At 45.1% G+C, this 18,701-nt stretch overlaps 1 protein-coding gene across 8 annotated transcripts in view; it reads right to left on the bottom strand.

Moving 5' to 3' along the window:
* The window catches only part of LOC139340873 (transcription factor COE3), a 67,851-nt gene that overhangs the window by 8,461 nt on the left and 40,689 nt on the right, over positions 1-18,701 (bottom strand). For 2 of the 8 annotated variants that reach the window (XM_070976971.1, XM_070976966.1), the window contains exons 8-11: positions 17,269-17,386; positions 12,490-12,623; positions 12,232-12,358; positions 1,347-1,435 (exon numbers count right to left, since the gene is read on the bottom strand). In XM_070976971.1, coding sequence (XP_070833072.1) covers positions 1,347-1,435; positions 12,232-12,358; positions 12,490-12,623; positions 17,269-17,386 — 468 coding nt within the window. Of the gene's footprint in view, positions 1-1,346; positions 1,436-12,231; positions 12,359-12,489; positions 12,624-17,244; positions 17,387-18,701 lie in introns of all 8 variants that reach the window. The other 6 variants (XM_070976967.1, XM_070976970.1, XM_070976968.1 and 3 more) reach the window with 3 other exon arrangements.

Below are 18,701 nucleotides of genomic sequence, written 5' to 3'. Positions count from 1 at the left end.
TCCAGTGTCAAAATCTGTCTCGCGACCAACGACGCTTTGTATTCAAGGAAAGAAGTAAGGTTTCTCTGTAATAAAGCCGTGTTTAACATTGTCGCTCTCTTTGCTGAAAAGATGTGGATTTTGCAAAGACACTGTGACTTTATAAAATTGAAACAGTGTGGCTAGATTGACCAGTGATGCCTGCGGAGATAGAGAAAGCCATGTGGATATTAAAGGCAAGTGTACTTTACCTTTTGGTCTACGTTTACAGTTGAAATTAGAGTAACATTTCATGTCTAGGTGTTGTTTCCTGTCTCCACAGGGACCGAGTCTAATTGAAACACTTCATATACTGAACCAGGGACTAGCTGTGATGTTCCATTTCTCCACATTGCCTTGGTCAAACGTCTATAGCTACCACACAGTCTGTTCTTTATTAAATTGTCCGTTGGACGTTAATGATATTGCTGTGTTGCATGCTGGGATTTAATAGATAAGGTCTTTAAAGGTTTTACAGTATTATTAAAACTCTGAGGTGGCCACCACTTTACTACATGCCAAGGGGTTTTGAATGTACTAATCAGTCATATTATTACACTTGACACATCTGGAACGTCAGTCACCAAAATTGTTACTGGCAGGGTAGCAATTAGTGAAAACATACAGATAGATTTTATCAATAGGAAGAGGAAAGAATAAAAGAATCAAAGGGAATGAAATGAGTAAAAGAATCAAAGACTTTCTGCAGGGGAGGGAAAGGGAAAAAAAAAAAAAAAAAAAAAAACAGGTGCACTTTAGTTTTCATGCTCGGGTCTTTCAATATGGCAGCCTATTCATGTGCCACACCAGTGTGTCTAAAACTGATGTGGCTTTCAACTCCTTCACCCAGGTTCAAAAGAAAACAATAAGAAAGCCAAAGCATAATAACATGCAGTCTTTGTCTATTAGCTGCGGTAAGACTAGGGGGTTTACGGCACAGGGTTCTGTAAACAAAAGATTAAACCAAATCGAGCTGCAGAAAATGAAAGGAAAACATGAGTGGGGTAATGAGGGTGCAGACGTCGTTTCTGACCAGATTACCATCTCCACAGACTACTGGAGAGGAAAACGCCTGATTGAGCTATTTTACCACACAGAGAGTTTACGCCTCTCTCCACACACAAAACCAATACTATTACCACGCTGGTTAGTGGGTAAGCCACATATGTGAAGCAAAGCTGTCACGGTTTGGGGTCACTGTGCTCAGCGTTGATGGTAATGTTGTTTTGTTTATTTGTCACACTCAGAGTATTAAGGCATTACAACCCAGACAGCTCTGTCTCATTGCTGTTCTGTGTTTTCCTGTGCTGCGCAGACACCGCACTGACCTTTGGTAACCTCTCAGGATCGCCGGGGTGTCTGGGGATGACCTTCTGCAGCCTCTGGAAACCATAGTCGATGGTTGGCTCGTTCAGGGCTGAAAGAACAGAGAGGGGAGACGAAAATTAGAACCATTTTCGGGGCTAATTTTGCCAGAGACGGGAAGAAACTAATTGAGAAATCTGCTGGAATTTTCAGTACAAAAGTCATTTCAGAATGCCTAATTTCAAAGAAACCTCAGGGGTGAGACGATGTTTTATGAAACATCACCGGCTCCAGGGGGCGAGCGGCGGGAAATGACACGGGTTCCTCTGACACTTGTGTCACCAAGTGTTATTCCATTAACAGCCGTGATGACCTACATCAGTCTGAGAATCCTTCAGAGGGACCCTCCCCCTTTTTATCTGCTTGAGAATATTGACTACAGCAAACTACATAGCGGGGGTCTTTTAATCTAACAGAGCTTTAATAATCTGTGAAAGGCTGTCCACACATTGATCTAGTGTAAGTTGCTGTCATTTCACCCTTCTGCACCAACTGTACTGCAACACTGGGCCCGTGAAATACGGCAGCGGATCCCATGGAGCCATTAATCTCTCCCACCCCTCAAATAGTAATCTGGGGCATGAGGCATATTGGGCGATGAATCAGAGGCACAAAGTAAATGAATCATAACCCAGACTTTGGTGAGAGCAGGGCGTTTTATGTCTGACAGTCCTAATGGGTAATTGAAGGCTTCCTTACAGCTCCGCCTGATTCTAAACAATCATGTGTACACTCATAGGCAGGACAAGGCGAGGGAGGGAGGGAGGGAGAGCAAGCGGAGGAGAGGAGGAGAGCAGTGTAAAGGGGGAAGGAACGACTTAATAGAGAACATCACTTCTCAATGTAGATATCATTTTCAGGAGAGTAACTCCGCCGAGCAAGGCGCTTCATAAATCAATGGCTTTCTATGGAGACTAATAAGAGCTGCCTGCCTCTATTCATTGTTCAGCCTGTAATTTGGCCCATCACTCATTACTCAGCATGTAATTTCAGCATTAACACCGCACAGCTCGCTGAACCTGCTGAACGCCAGAGAATGTGAAAGCAAGCGAACGCCCCCCCACACGCACACAGGCAGGCAGGCAGGGCCACTGAAGCACAAGCCAGGGAGTCACGGCAGGAAAACAAACCTTCAGGTTTCTCACTTTCTTTTGTTCCCTTTCATCCAAACGCACATGCAGACATGCTCACAACCATACTGTACCTGCTCACACACGCATACGTACAGTTGTCATGTACTGACACATGCACCGCTTCTGCCGGAACCTGAATACAGTAATTGCCAGCTCGACCATGATCAAATAGAGCAGTTATGTGTTCAAGCATGGACAATGCAGGGCGCTAATCGATAGCAAGGATCTAGCTTGCAAATACAGTAGCATTCTGCCCCACTGGCCAGGCACACCTGAGTAAACCCCACGCCACAACAACATACACCGCTGGAAATCTGATTTGACATGTCATCATGTGTCCCGAAACGACAAAGGCCCTCGTCGGAACGTGGGGGAACGCCATCTTCTCCTTAATAAAGGATTGATCTGTCGTATTGATCGTACATGACAAGGCTGTAGCAAAGAATTTGCCCCCTTTCTTTTGTTATTTCCACCCCTTTCTTATCTATGCACTCTGGCAGTCCTGTACATGTGTACACACATCAGCATGCATATGTGTCTGTGCGTGTGTGTGTGTGAGTGCACGTGCCCGGCTCAGAGAGTGTATGTGCACGGCAGCCCTGCCAGACCCCGCTGCTCAGTGTGATGTAAATTGTGTATGTGTAAAAAGCACTCCATAATCAGGCCATCCATCATCAGAGGCTGTCAGTGGGCTCTCTCAGGGTGATACATCACGCTCTCCTGTCCTCTGCCTCAGCTGGGGCCTACACAACCCGCCAGGCATGCTGGGAACACAGCCGGAGAGACGTACAGTACAGGACGAGACCTAGGTTGGGAGAGGTGTTCTTTTTGATGTGCCTTTCCAATGATAATGATGCCCTACTGTAAATGCAGACCTAAGAATGATGATGAATGTGGCTTGGAGGGTAGGGTATCCTGTACCCTTAAAGAACAGTTTAAACTGCATTTTATCAGTGTGTTTCACATTTTCTGCACAGCGCCAAATGCCTGCATATGGAGGCACTTAAATGTGTCAAACAAAAATTACATTTAAACTCATCTCAGTACGGGTTTAACACATGGCTCAAAGTCCAAGCGTCAGGCATGATCTCCGCATGTCGACATGTCGCCATCTCATCTATCATGGAGATGATCTTTGTAACAACCCCAGCGTAATGAAATTGGTGACACAGACCGCCATCTGCTATTGATTTCATGCAAATGCTTTTGACAGCTGATGGAGACTTGCATTAGCGCTAAACGGTGCTGTCAGTTGATGAGTTGACAGTTTTGTAGTCATAGCATGTACACTGGTGCAGACAGACACAGACAATGTCAATAATCCTGTAAGAGCTGCTGATGATATATACTGAGCACTTATATTGAATGTGGAGAATAAATGCGTTATGTGTGTATTCATCGCATTGCTCTGCACATTTTTTCTTCCGAGCAAAGATTTTCTTTCATCTGCTGAGCTTTTACAAGAATCATTGGTACTACTCCTCTTACTTTTTCTTACACCACACACTTTGACAGCAGCCTTCCCCCCCTTTTACTCCCACCTCTTCACCCTATGTCTTTTTTAATCCTTGGCACATCATTATGTTCCCGCTTCACACCCTGTCGTAAACTTTACTCTCCTAAAGATATAACAGGCAAATCGGGCCGAGCGATGCCCTTGCATGACTCCATGCATGCCAAAATTAGTTTGGCCTTCTCGTCCAACCGTCACAGTATGGTGAAAGAAGGGGGTTAAGGGTGTGGAAGGAGCGTGCCCCCCCACTCCCCCCCTTACCCCTCCTGTAAGGATTCTCAGTGACTGCAAGGAAACATGAAACCCTCCACACACATCCCATAAATCCTGCACTGGGTGGGGAGTCTAGCCGAGGGGAGGAGGGACAGAGGACAGTGGGGGGAACTGGGGGGGAGGCATGATAGGGTTGGGTGTATGTGTGCGTGTGTGTGCGAGCAAGCAAGGGTGGTGGTGGTGGGGGGGTCGCTGGCACGTTCCAGTCACGCCCGCTTCCCGGCTCGCGGCCAATCAATACCACTTTCCTGTTTTAGAGGCGGGTAATTATGAGGTGGAGAGATTGTGTGACCTCTCACCCCTGCTGCATTACTCGCCTGATATTAAGATAAATTGCCTGATTTTGGGTAAACATATGCTGCAATTCAAACTGTCAGCACTGGTTTGCTCAGGGATAATTTGTATTGATCTCCTGGCTTCTTCCCCATTTTGCTTACTGACCTCATGGATAATTAGAGAAAAAGAGACACGGGGAGGTAAGGCAGGGCTTGCATTTGAATACTTTGCAGGAGAGATGAAGAGCACATGAGAGGGGGGGTGGGCGGGGGGCGTCAGAGGGAACATTATGGACTAATAGAATTTTCATTTTCTCTCATTTTCTTTCAGATTTAGACAGGTTGCATGTTTTGTTCAATTACAACCCTTATATCTTTTTCCCTGCTTATGGTACATATACAGAGATATAATTGGCCATAGATTCGTTTCCATGGTTTGATTTCAGAGATGATTAGAATTTAACAAAAGTAATGAGACAACAAAGTGACAGCAAATATCAAACCTAACAGGCTATAACTGAAAGAATTATTGCTGTATTTGAGTAAAAGGAGCATGGTTACTGATTTCTTGACAGAGAGAGAGACTCGCTGCCTCTTCACGGCAGTTTGGAGGAAGATTTCTACGAATATTTCACTCATTTTCTCACTCTGGAGAGCGAATGATCATGTTTCAGAATATGAAGAAATGGAATGCATGACTCGGTGCGCAGCTGTGACCATATCATTTCCAATTTTGAATATCACGCATGCGCACAGGCGTTCATGGCAGGGCTTCAGTGGAATTCCTCTGCCTGGAATGTGCACTTCCCAATCTTATTTTGATCTGACGCCTTAATCTGCCCGTCCTTTCATGCTACAAACACATTTTCCCTGAGAGCCCCTTTAGCCGCCTCAGCTAGCCACTTTACTTAAAATGTAGAGTGGATGGCGTGTACATGGCATCTGAGTGTGGTCTGCTGCTCCTTCTCCATGTTCTCTAGAAATAGGACACGAGTAACCGCTCTACAGGAACAGCGTAACATGGCCGACGTTGGCAGCCAGAAGTGCTTACATGGCAATACACCACTGTGTGCCCTCGGTCTATATGGAAGTGGATTGAACACATGTATTGACTTACAGTATCGGGGTATAAACATAGGGAAATGTTTGAGCAAAGCAGTAAATTCAAGGGAAATTGTTCCTTGTTAAGTCTATGAGCCTGAATGGAGGCTCGCACAGAGTACTAGCATTCCTGCCAGCCATTACAGCTTATTACGATAACTCTATCTTTCCAGGAGATAAAAACCTAGCCTTGTTGCCATTTGCCAGCTATTACTTTCGCTAATTATACTTAACTGCTTCGAGCTTATCTCCACTCCTCCTACACCATTGAGCAGTTATTTTTTTCTTTCCCCTCAACACAAATTAGAGGTGGAGTGGGAGTTGGAAAGGGGGAGACAGATAAACAGCACAGGCAGAAGTTCATTCAAGTGTTATTGCATTTGTGACTTGTCAAACAGTCTAACCGAAGCCTTCTAGGCACCTGCAGTCTGTTAGACGGATGCAGTTCGGAACAACATCAACACACATAATGACCTCGTCTCGCTGATGTTCGGCAGAGTCCACCGGAGACACACAGAGAGCTCTCAGTGTTACTGTAAGGAGTTAAAATTGAATACTGTGCATACAAAGGAGGTAAGATACTCAGATGTCATGCTGCTGCTCCACAGCACTGATATGTTCCAGTGATGAGAGAATAGAAAACATGCATGCAGATGTAGAGACCATCCTCAAAAATAAAAAAAAAAACAAACCAAGCCAAATTGGAATTGTCACAGCAAACCCACGCAAAGCAAACCTCATCTGTTTTAACACTGACCATATCATCTCCATCCACTGCAGCCAGTTATCATTGAGTGATTCCATCTCCAGCAGTCTCAAGATGAACAGGAAATTAAAATTTCAAAGATCTGCAGTTAGGATAAATCAATGGAGACAGATCAATGTTCATTGAAATTTCATGAACTTTGAGCCAATACAGATGAAAAAAATCTAGACAGTTACAGTCTCCAGCAGATATTGCTCCTGCAACAGATAAAATGTAATTAACACGGTTAAAAGGGAGCAATGTTACAGATTGCACATCCATAATTTCAGACTCCCTTCATATCGGCCGTATTATTAGAAAGGGCCAAAGACACCTGTTCAATCCTCTTAGATGACATCTAAAGTATGTGTGCCACTTCTCTAAGGACGTCGGCGGACTTTCACACATTACCGGCCAACAGAAATCAAATGGGTTCCCTTCACAGCTGATTGCAAGCGCAAATTAATATTGTAAAATGAAGATCAATACATGGACGGGGCACAGATCGATGACGGCTAAATTACGGCCGCGTTTTCCCCCTCATTCAAGATGAGTTGTGTTTTCCTCTCAAAGTCAATACCGTGCTGCCTCCCTCATTCATTTCTCAATAAACTTGCCGATGAATTTCAATCAAAATGCGGCAGTGGAAGGAGGAGGAGGGGGTTGTGGAGTTCTTTTAAAGCCCGTTGGGTGTGGATCGTACTGAAAATGGGGCAAGAAGAGGAGGTGGAGAGGGGAGGAGGAGGGGAAAGATCCTCGTCTATCAAGAGCCCCCCTCCTCGCCTCCTCCGTCTATCTTTTCTGTGGCAGAGGACTGATGCTGTGACTTAGTGAGGACAATCCATTTTAGGAACCATTACAAAACAGACCCCTAACGATACAGTGGGACAAAAAGTGGGTCCAATTAAAATTAAATCAATGAATACCATCCTTACTGGGTGGAAAAAACACACACACACACACACACACACACACACACACACACACACACACACACGCACTTTCATATTTCTCTTGAAAGATATCCACAATACATTTCACAGAGAGATGTAATGGGGGGAAAATACATGCTCAACTGCAAGTACTTATTTCAATCAATTTCCTGGAGCTGGATTTCACAGGTCACTTGCTGATAACACGCTGTGGAATAATGCCACAGTGTGCTTCTCAAAGCCTACCTGACAAGCTGCCTGACAGTGGGGGAGTGCAAGCACGTGTCACGTCAGCCCTCTAATTGGACACAAGGACCTTCCTCCATGGAACCTTGTCGCGCTCCACACAAGCTCACAAGGCCTTCAAACCAGGCCCATCTAACTTGGCAATGAGTGTCTGCTCCTCTCCTGTGGAGCTGGTGCTAAATACCAGAGTTGTAATGAGACAGGCAGGTATGAGGATATGGCTAGTGGATAACATGCTTTGACACATGCTAAAACTGTTGTGCCAACTGGTTACAACCCACTTGACTGTGGCGATGACATTTATAAATGCCTATTTCATCCTTACTTGCTGCAGTTCGTACTGCAGGGTGATTTTTTTTTTTTTCTTTAATTCAGCGGATAAGTTAAAAATTCAACTCTGCAATGCCGTGTTTAATAGATTTAGGGATTTTAAATATACAAGGCGTATATGAAGTATTTGGTGTGTCCTCCCCTAAAGGCGATCTGTTTACATACCACCTTGAATGCCTTTGATTATAGCATATCTTTGCTGTAGGCCACACCCCATCACTGACCAGCAACCACCGCAGTACCAAACCCAACCCTGCAGGACAGGAAATGAAAAGGAAGCTCTCCATCTGATCAGCTTCTGAGTCTGGGACTTCAAAGTGACGGCAGGGCGGAGAGGAGTGCGAGGATAGGCCCAATTCACAAGCTGAACGGCGCAGAGCCCGATCTGATGTGGTCCGATAAAGATGTCTGTGTTTGTTTATTTAATGTTTGTGTGAGAGGAGTGTCCGAGACTGCATAACATTTTGTTCCTCTTTCTAAGAGCGGAACAGGAACTGAGTTTAATTTTGGATTTGAGAACTAGGTATCACTATTTATATCTCAGATGTGCTGCACTAAAAGGTTGCTGGTCTAGTTTGGTTGGACATTTATTATACGTGTGTGAATATCTATTACTATATTTATATATATATATATATATATCTATACCTATATATAGATATAGATAGATATATCTATACCTATATATAGATATATATAGATATAGATATATAGATATAGATATAGATATAGATATATCATTTTGACTTACTTTCATAAAGTAAGAAATCATAGAAAAAGTGAAGCTTAACTAAAAAAAGAGACCTTACTTCTTCTCTATGAACATCTTCCTTTTCCATCCCTTACAGGGTTGACATTTCTTGATCTCCACCAGTATTGAGTGAAGCACACATGACCCCTTTGTCCTTATGTTGATGAATGACTGCCTCATACCCATTTTGTCAGATTTTGGTGCAGTGGAGTCGATAGCGTCACCTTGACGAGGAAAGTTTGTGATCCATCAGCCCTCAAGGCTGTCTGGCCTCAACTAGGGCCGGGCAAGAGCAGCTCACTGTATGGGGGCATCTTCTCCATCCAAAATCCTTCACCCAGTGTGCTGCGATCTTGTGAGGTCGAACGAACGACTCTTATTACTGCCGCTTTACAGTGAGGAGAAGAAAAAAAAAAACACTTGACTTGTACTAATAGCTGAGAAGCCATGCTGGTCACCAAAGGTCTGAAGACGAAGCACCCTGTCAGTGCCCAGCTTGGGAAATTAGCAAATAATGTTCCCTTCCCCCTGACAAATGTGTGACAGCTCGCCTTCGCCAATCATTCTCTCCTAACGTTATGATGCATGTCCTGGATCCCCACTGGAGGATACAGGCGAAGTTTACTGACCCTCAATTTACCCATGACAAATGGGGTCCCGGTAAATGTGCGTTTTCTGGGGCGCGGAAGGGGTTCATTTTAAGCAATCCTGGTTATGTGGATGTCACTGATTAGGATAAATAGTGGCTGAGTGTGTTAGGACTGCTTGCAGAACCATATTACCAAGGGCCTGCATCGTTGCCCCTGGAGGGGAGCTCTTGTGGAAACTTGGCCAAGATAGAAAACCAAAAGCTCTGATGCAATTAGGAGCTTAAATTGGATAAACTGTACGGTCAAAGTTTTTATTTATGATTTACTCTTTCAAACAGCGCTACAACTATGCAGTAAAAAGGTTAAGATGCCACAAATGGGGCCAAAAATGGACACTTTTTTGAGAAATATTTGTTCAAACCAGCATGTACTGTTTGCAGTGCTTAATAAAGTGGGAAGTATAATAAAGTATTGACCTCAGGTACAGCCAGGACTTTCTCCTTTTGATTTTCTACAACCTTGCTGACAGTTAGACCAATGGATAACCAATACATGGATTAGACAGAGGACAAGCTAGCAAGCTCTAAGGGACAACATTTTGTTAGAAGGTAAAAGGTATAGACTGTAAAACAGCAAATATAGCCAACATGTCATTTCCTTTAAAAATGTGCCAATTAAAGTACAGATATAAGCTCCTTGAAGCAGTCTGTTACAGTCTACTAAAGTTTTATATAGTATGTCTGTTTGTCTCATTAGTGTTTCAAGCATTCAATAGTCAATGCCAACAGGATTATTTGACATACACTACAGGGTGCTCTCTTTCTGAGAATGGATTGTGAGTTTTGGAGCCGTTCCAGGGTACTAACCCGAGTGAGGACGTGTCCCTATGCTGTTCGAATTGGCTGCAGTCTCCTCTGTGTTGACTCTTGGTAATTTGTGATAATTTCTTAAATTGAGCGAGTTAAATCTCCACAATTAGGGTGGCGGTGCAAGAAGAGTCAACATGAAGGAAAAAAAAGTCTAAAAAGGCACTCCTCTCAAGCCGTGCTCTCAAGTCACGCTTGAAGCCATATGCTTTGATAACTAGACCTTTGATATGCACATGTTGCTCTCCAGTATGACACCGGGACATTTTGTGCGTTTTAGACAGCACCCTGTCACTACATGCCCTTTTCAGCCCGTGTAATTTGCTATTGTAACTCCAGGTCATTTCAAACCCATTTGCTCATGTAGTGCCATTTTTTTTCAAGTGCTGCAACACAGAAAGAAAAGCTATGGTTTGAAATGAGCTGTTTCACTCTTAAATACATGATCCACTCTCTTGCACTCAGTGCGTCAGTCTATTCACTTTTTATTGTCTGGGAGAAGTAGCTAACATCTTTTCACCTCGCAATTACTGTACATACGGAGTCAGTGCTACCTCACTGAAGCGTTATGCATTCTGCTCTCTTTAACGGGTTCATTCTCTCAAGCGTCAACCCTTGTACAATCAGGGTGAGCCACACAGGGAATAGCAGAGCAGAGGAGCCGGACCTGTCTATTGGTGACTTTCTCTTTTAATTCAGCGCACTAATCAATTGTACCACCGTTGCCTCCAGGGGTAATTGTATCTTTATACTAACTGGAAGTGAGTAGGAACCCAGGGAAGACAGAGAGGAAGAATGGGGGGGAAGAAATCAACAAAGATAGAGAGAAGGGGACACGTTTCCCCAGTAAAACCTGATGGTAATCATCCCAATCCGCTTAGCCTCTGTGACTAATGGGGTCTGTTCTTAAGGGACCTGGCACTTTCACCAGGGTGCTATAGAAGCCATTAATGTCTTAACTTATACACCTTCTCAGGGCTGTGCAGTAACACATGTACACACAGACACACACGGGCGCACACACATCTCCTCCCTCTCGCTCGCTCTCACACAAACAGACACACATACACTTACGCAGCCACACTACACTCCTGTTTCATTATCCTGGTGCCTTGTTGGCCTCTGCTCCGCTCCTGCTAGGGAGGTTAAATGCAGGAGAGCTGGGCCAGACTGCACGGTTGGAGGAGAAGGGGACGGATGGCTGGGGGTGGTAGCGGTGGTTTGGGGAGCGAGAAAGAGAAGGGGGGGGGGGACTTGATGAGAAACAGCTGCCCCAGGATGGAGGGGTCTGGATAGGGGTTTGGTGAGGGGGGGGTGGAGGTCCAGCCCCCACTTTGCAATTCTGCTGTGCTCAAGGCCAGGGCTGTGCTGGAGGCCTGGGGGAAGTGAGAGTGCTTTGACGCGCCCCCGTTTCATTCTGCCCATCAGAGTAAGAACAGACAGAGGCTTCCAGGTCAGACAGGCTCTGACCCCCACAACCTCTGTCTCCTCACCAATGATGACAGATAAGACCACCACTTCCTTCTGTTAGCCAAGATAATCAGATCCCTTACTTATAGTGTGACACACACACCCTCTCTGCCTCACACACACGTCTCTCTCATCTCTTTGCACTTTCTCTCCTATGAATTTATGTTGAGCACACATGAGAATAACTTCAGACGCACTCATGCACTTAACCTGGATATTGCGTTTCTAATACGATTCATAAAAAATGAAACCACGTTTTGCCTTACAAAATCAGCAAATTAGCAGGAAGCATTATCTGTCTCACAACAGGGCAGATAAAGAGAATTGGCAGAATGAGTTATCCTGACAGCTTGAGTTTAACAGAGCTTGGCAGCGCCCTTGTATGATGGCAGGTCAGAGGGGGATCGAGTTGCACTTGTAGGTGCCCCTCCATGAAAAACCTTTTCGCTAGCAGTGCAGATCTCACACATTTTAACATTCAGCCAGCATGGCCCTGGTTAGTTCATTATTAGCACCTGGACTTAGGGTTGAGGGCTCCATCCAGACAGAGGGAGGAGGGAGGGGGGTGCACAGGAGAGGCCTGGAGAAAGAGAGGGAGTGAGGAAGAGAGGGTTTTGACTCACCAGTATAGACAAATCTCCCAGGGGCACCTTTGCAGAACTGCTTGGACTTGTAGGACAGCGTGACTTCCACAACACCGGGGATGTGCCGAGGAGGAGTCTGGACGCGGATGGCGTGAGGAGTTATCAGCTGGATTTCAGAGGAAAAGAAAAGAAAATAATTAGCCCTGTGCAATAAGAAGCTAGAGCATCTGTGCTTTTAAAAATACAGGCTAGAAAGTTTGTTTGGAGTAGGACAGATTTAAGTGACACAGATCATACCTCGCTCCATACGAGCATGGTGCCGAACACAACTTGTAGCCCGTCAAAGAAGTTGTCTCCTATGATGATGACAGTGGCTCCTCCAGTGGTCCATCCCTCACTGGGGCTGATAGCCTTGATGCACGGGGTGGCTGCTTATCCAAGACAAAGAGAAGAGCAAATTCAGCACCTAGGCTTCAACGGTCGGGGCCCATGTCTACTTCCACAAAGACACATTACTGCATCGGCTCCACGTTCAGCCCTCCATGTCTCTCTCACAAAGACAAATCATGGAAATTGCCCCTGGAAAAAAAATGATGGATTTGTCCTTTAAGGCACGAGAATCAAAATCATTTATCAGCGCGCTGGAGTGGTGTAGTTAAGCAGACCCTTCAAATGGTCCACTTCACAAAGGCTAAACGCCGGGCTCGCCAGGAAAATGATTTGATGGAGCAAATTATGTGTCAGGGCAAATGTAGCTATCAGAATTGATTAAGCATGCACCCGCATGTACAGTAGAATTTCAAAGTTGAACACATCTTAAATGAGTCAAGAATACAGGCTGTTATAGTGGAAATGACAAGCTAAAGCTTTGCTGGTTCATGTTATTTCATTACCTTTGTTCTGCATATGTAGTACAGTACAGGCACACTGAGTGTAGTTTCAGGTTTCATAACGTGAAATGCACTCATGAATTATTCAGATTGAGTTTTTTTCTTTTTTTTCTCGTGATCGATTCAATCCATTTCATATTGTTTATTACAATGCTTTTCATCTGGCATGACTTCTGCTACGTAGCTCTGCCATTCATCAACAGTCTGGGTTGTTATTATAATCTAATTTGAGTGATCTGGTGCCTCACATCCACTGTCATTTGATGCATTACCTTAATATGGTGTTCAGCACAACACCGTGTTTACAACAGAAATAGCATGACAGCTCGCCATAAAATAGCAATATCAAATTTAATCTATTTCCATCAATATCTTTTAATACACTATGAATTGTGCATGTTTTCTCGACTCCTCAAAATGTGAGCAACTATTTCAGCAAGTTCCTTTTTTCCTTTACAAGCTCACTTCTAAACCTCTATTATCCTTTCCATCCAGTAAGTAAATCACAGTCGGCCATTGTTGTATGGATCACCTCAGACAAGACATCTCCCTTTGTTTGCCTTGCTGTTGGGTCTGTTCAGGTCATGTTTGCTCTCTCTCTCTGCCCATAAAGTGCACACACACACATTGGTACTACAGGGAATCTGACTTTAACAGGCGCTGTTGACTTCATGCTAATCACCTCGTACAGATTTTCATTTGTGAGGCCTGGAGGAGTGACATTTGCTTTCCTTAATTGCGAAGCGGAGCGTCTGAAAGAGGACCAACCCTCTATGGGCATGCTGGGCCCCCTCTAAGGGCCTGACCTTCATCAGTGCGGACGATTACAGCAAATAATTCACCCTTCAAAATTACTGTAAACAAATTGACTTTGGGGATGAGAGGGGGGGGGGGGCAGGAAGGAGGAGGAGGCAAGAAGAGGGCCTGATGGTGATGGTGACTGTTGGGGGGCAGCTGCAGCCTGAAACCTACGACAGGCATACACAATCACGCATAAACGCACACACACACAAACACAGACGCACCATCTCGGAAATCCCAGTGCCCCCTCCCACACACAGAAGGACCCATGGAGAGGCAGCGACTGAGGCCCTAAGCCGTCCACCCTTCTGCCTGAAAATTTGCATATGTCTCAATGCACAGACAGAGAGGGGAGCATGTGCTGAATGGGGACCGTGGCGAAGTGGATTACACAGTCAGCGCAGGCGATCTGATGACAGACACGCACAATGCCCCCTCAGCAGATGATAGGCATCATGAGGAGTGGACGGATGAGGATGCAAAGAGCGCTGCATCACTAAGTCTTTGCAAACTTTGGTGGGTTACAGTAGAGGAAAATGGCTCGGTTTGAATTCATATTTCATGGCTTGTTTTGGGGGGGGGTGGGGAGGGGGTTGTCACCCTATCAGTTTTGTGTGTTTAAATTTATTTAAATTCCACTTTGCTGTGAAATGACCTCAGGCGCCCGATCTGTGATCCATCCTAATCTTTTTCCTCTCTGGTGAGGTTAGCCGTAGAGGACGTCAAAACTGATCTGAGATCTGAGCAGAGGAGGTCTCAGCTCTAGTATTGTGACACTCAAACAGGTCTGATATGGCCCCGCGAAGCCGTCCTTTGTTCTGCCTGCTGAAATGTGTTGTAATTGTGCTGTGGGATGTCCAGATGGTCGGTTGATAGTGCAGCTGATGGGATTATACCTTTTACCTCTCCCTGGGCCATCTGTTCCCTTTGACTCTCTCTCACTCTGTTTCTCTCTCTCTCCTTCTGCCTCTCTCTCACTCTCAACCTCTCTCTCTCATCCTCTCTCCTTCTCTTTCTCCTTTCCTCCTCTGCTTTCCCCCCCTTCCTTCTTTTCTCCCTCTCTTTCTTCCTCTTAGGCCCAGCAGTCTGGATTCACTTGTCTTTATTGCATAAACCCTAACAGCATTACAGCCACTTGGCATGCAAATGAGGCAGGCGCTGCAGGCTCTATGCTGAGTCTCCTATATTGTCTGGGGCTCTATAATGGTGGAACTGAGCTAAGGAACGTGTGTGTGTGTGAAAGAGAGAAAGGGAGACAGAGTCTGTGTGTGTCGGTGCTGTGCTGTTCGTGTGTGTCTGCGTGTGTGGGGGGGTGTCGCTGTGTGTGTGAAAGACTCGACTATTTGTGAGCATGTTTATGCACCTTTGAGCCTGAATCTATACATGTTTGAGTGACAGGCAGCCACAAAGCACATTCGTGTCTGAATACATAATATGCTTGTTGTGTGACAGTACACACAAGTGAACAAAAATGTCACATGGTGAGATTCAGTCTGTCATCCACAGGCTATCCCGTGTGTGCGCCAATAGGGGGCAGCACCTCTTGATCAATGCGAGGCGAGAGGCACAAGTGCAGCGTGAGCTTCAGAGGAAGGATGCCTCTCTGTTTCAGCCACAGTCAGCCAGACGCATATCTGAGGCTTCTCGCCCAGTGAACTCACAAGGAAGAATGTGTTGCTAATTTGAAGCATGCTGTCTGTCTGTCTGCTAGTTGTCAGAGCACTATGGTGGACATGGCTGGAATTACATTTTATGACCAGGGTCTCCTTTTCTCATGTGTCACATCTCTGTTTGTTAAAGGTGACTCAAACAAAAGCAAGTGATCGTTGTTGATGCATGTTAAATTAGTTTGTTATGGAGCTGAGTCTGGGAGGGAGGGAGACGGGCGGGGAGGGGGGGGTTGTAAGAGAGTGCACGGGGTTGAGCACAGGGAAGGTGTATTAAAGTTATTAGACAAAGACGTGTTCAACTGGGCGGTTGACAATAGCTTCTTTTCTTGCTTTACGGGGCGTCACTCTGCTGCTTTGAAGAGTGTGGTGAAGAGAGGAAGAAAAGGATGGGTTGGGGCAACCTGTGAAGAACACAAGCACACACACGCATAGACAGACACTCACCCACACACAACACATGGGGTCCCATGGGAGTGGAGGAACATGGAGGCGAGGGCTCAACCTCTTTAATTGCTCCCCTCATTAAGAAACTGGTTGCTAGGCGATCCACACCTATCGTGTCATAAACGTGAAACACACAAACAGAACGTCAGCGAACATAATGACTTTGGTGCTCCGGGCAGGACTTTAATTATTTGATTTTGTTCTCCAGTAGAGGAGTCATTAATAAAGACAAAAACAAATAGATTAGCTTTTTCCCCCACTAGGACTAGAGAGCACTGAGATATATTAATTGTCTAGTCTTTTTTTTTTTTTTTTTATTAGTCGTTGTTGTATTAAACATTACATTTGCTTTTGGTGATAGAACCATTAATGCCCATTAATGTGTAGAGAAGCTTGTTTTAGTCAGTGGTGTATATAAACTGTTTGCCCAGCCATAATTGGCTCTTGAAATCTGAAGATAAGCAATTTGCACAATTGGCCCGAGTCAGTTCTCTCCCTTTTTTTTTTCTTACAATCTTTCAGCTGTGTGCGCTCCCATCTGCGAGTGGAGGCCATGAGGGTCATAAGGTTATGTTTAGTGCGTTTTACTTTTTGGATTTCCCATGGTTTGGTGGTCCTTCTTTTCTCTCTTTTGGCTGAGCAGGCAATCAGTCTATCATATGGAATCAGTTGGAAGAAAAACAGTAAGTTCTGTTTTTCTCATAGGCCGCCCCCCCCCCACCAACCCCTCCACACACACACACACACACACACACACACACACACACACCATCAACCCACCCTTCCCTCCCCCCTCCTTTCTCTCTTTCTCCTTCCCCCTGTTTCAGCTCTCTCACAGCTAAATCTGCAGAACCCAATGACAGGAAATTGACCTCACAGCCAAATTCTTAAGCAATTTGATCATGTTTCACATAGGCTTTTAGGACAAATGTAGGTGCATTAGGAGACTGGAAGTAGTATGACATTTTAAAATCACGACTTAGTCTGCGTACCATTGTTCTCATTAGTGATATCGAAACGATAAATACAGCGAGTGATGCATACCATTTCCAGCGAATGCGCAATAATAGGTGTGCAGGAGGCAAAAAAGCAACTCAAAGAGAAAAAAATGAAAGTGATGGAGGAACAAAAAGATTCTAAGGAACTAGAAGCAACTAGGTGTGCGATTTGTAAGATGGGAGGACGTCTGAAAGAAAGTATGAGGAAAAAGGAGCGTAGCAAATTATAAGATGTAAAAATGTGCCTACCATTCTCCAGATAAGGAGGCGTACCTTCTGAAGGGTCGAGTCTGCGAGCCCTTCGCCCATGCTTGGAATTGTTGTGTACGAACATGTTGTCTGAAACAGCCAAGACATGGCCGTCCACATTGACGGTCGTCGATACGACAACCTGCAACAGGAGTGAAGGTGAAACACGCAATTTAATAACAACAATCAGAGAAATACAGTTTTACATTCTCACTTCTGTTGTGGGTTGCAGCGGATACTTCATAAATCCTGTGGTGTCCAGATACCTGCCTGTGTGCCATTGATTGCCATTGTCAAACCTCTTGAAGTGGTTGTTCTCTTTGCACATATCACGTTACCCAGCTTCTCGGCCATTTTGTTTTTGCTTTTTAGTGTCTTGCATTTGTGTGCGGCTAATTGACTTTTCAATCGCTAAAATACCATTTCCGTTTAGCCACTCTACCAACTGTCATCATAGCCGAAGCTCAGAATTATTGATCAGCTTGTCCATCTATTTGAGGATGGAAGGCCTCCCTTTTAAAATATTACTGGAGTCATTAGCAACTGAGCCGTACTCCATCCCATCACTCAACAAACATTTTACTAGGATCGGATTCCAAGCCACACTCCATATTTCATAATGCTTATTTTTGTTGTTGTTTTTTTGGCTACCACATCTCCAAACAGTGAGCCGCATGTGAATGGCCAAAGTGTTTCTGAGCCGGAAACAGAGAGCCCCTCTCAGGTTTGCTTCGCCGGTGAGTGACCTCGGTGTAGCAGTGGAATTTAGGGGGGCGCTTTTTTTTTTTTGGTTGGTTTGGGAAGGGTGGGGGTGTAAGGGGAGGAGGGGAGAGAAGGGGAAGTGAAAGAGCTCCATTCTTGTGAGCAGGTTCAGAGCTGGGCCAAGCTGAGGATGATGGATTGGGCCCTCTCTGGCCTCCAGCTGGTTTTTGGGGGTAATAAGTGGAGTGGAAGGCATGCAGAATACACAACTTTGGCCAGAGAAACACCTATGGTGGAGCATCTGGGAAATCTATTTAGGGAAAAATGGCATACTAACTGTTGGACTGATGACAAGGGATGCTCATCAGCAAAAACAAAACAAAACAAAAATCCAGAATCTTGTTATTTCACACTTAATGCACACGCTTTTGCTTTGCAAAAAGAGCGATGCTACAACTTTCTTCTGTCTTGCATTCCTTTTGACACACGGGAGTGAGAGGTGAAAGCCCTTGGTGGCTGTCATGCATCAGTCCACATTCACCCTGAGGGAAGATTTGAGGAGGCAGGGGAGGTCTGAAGGTGGTGACATCAGGAGGGGACACCCTGTCTTGCCTGTTTCATGTCTGGGCTTCCTCCTGGAGGATGCTGGCTTTTGTGTCTATCACAGAACAGCGCTGTCAGTGACAGACGCCCTCCTGCAGTTTGTCGCTATCCTGATAGGACAAATCACACTAAACTCTCACTCTCTCACCTTG

This window comes from Chaetodon trifascialis, chromosome 13 (genome assembly GCF_039877785.1).
Source record: "Chaetodon trifascialis isolate fChaTrf1 chromosome 13, fChaTrf1.hap1, whole genome shotgun sequence".
NCBI lineage: Eukaryota > Metazoa > Chordata > Actinopteri > Chaetodontiformes > Chaetodontidae > Chaetodon > Chaetodon trifascialis.
This window is presented reverse-complemented; position numbering and strand designations above follow the sequence as displayed.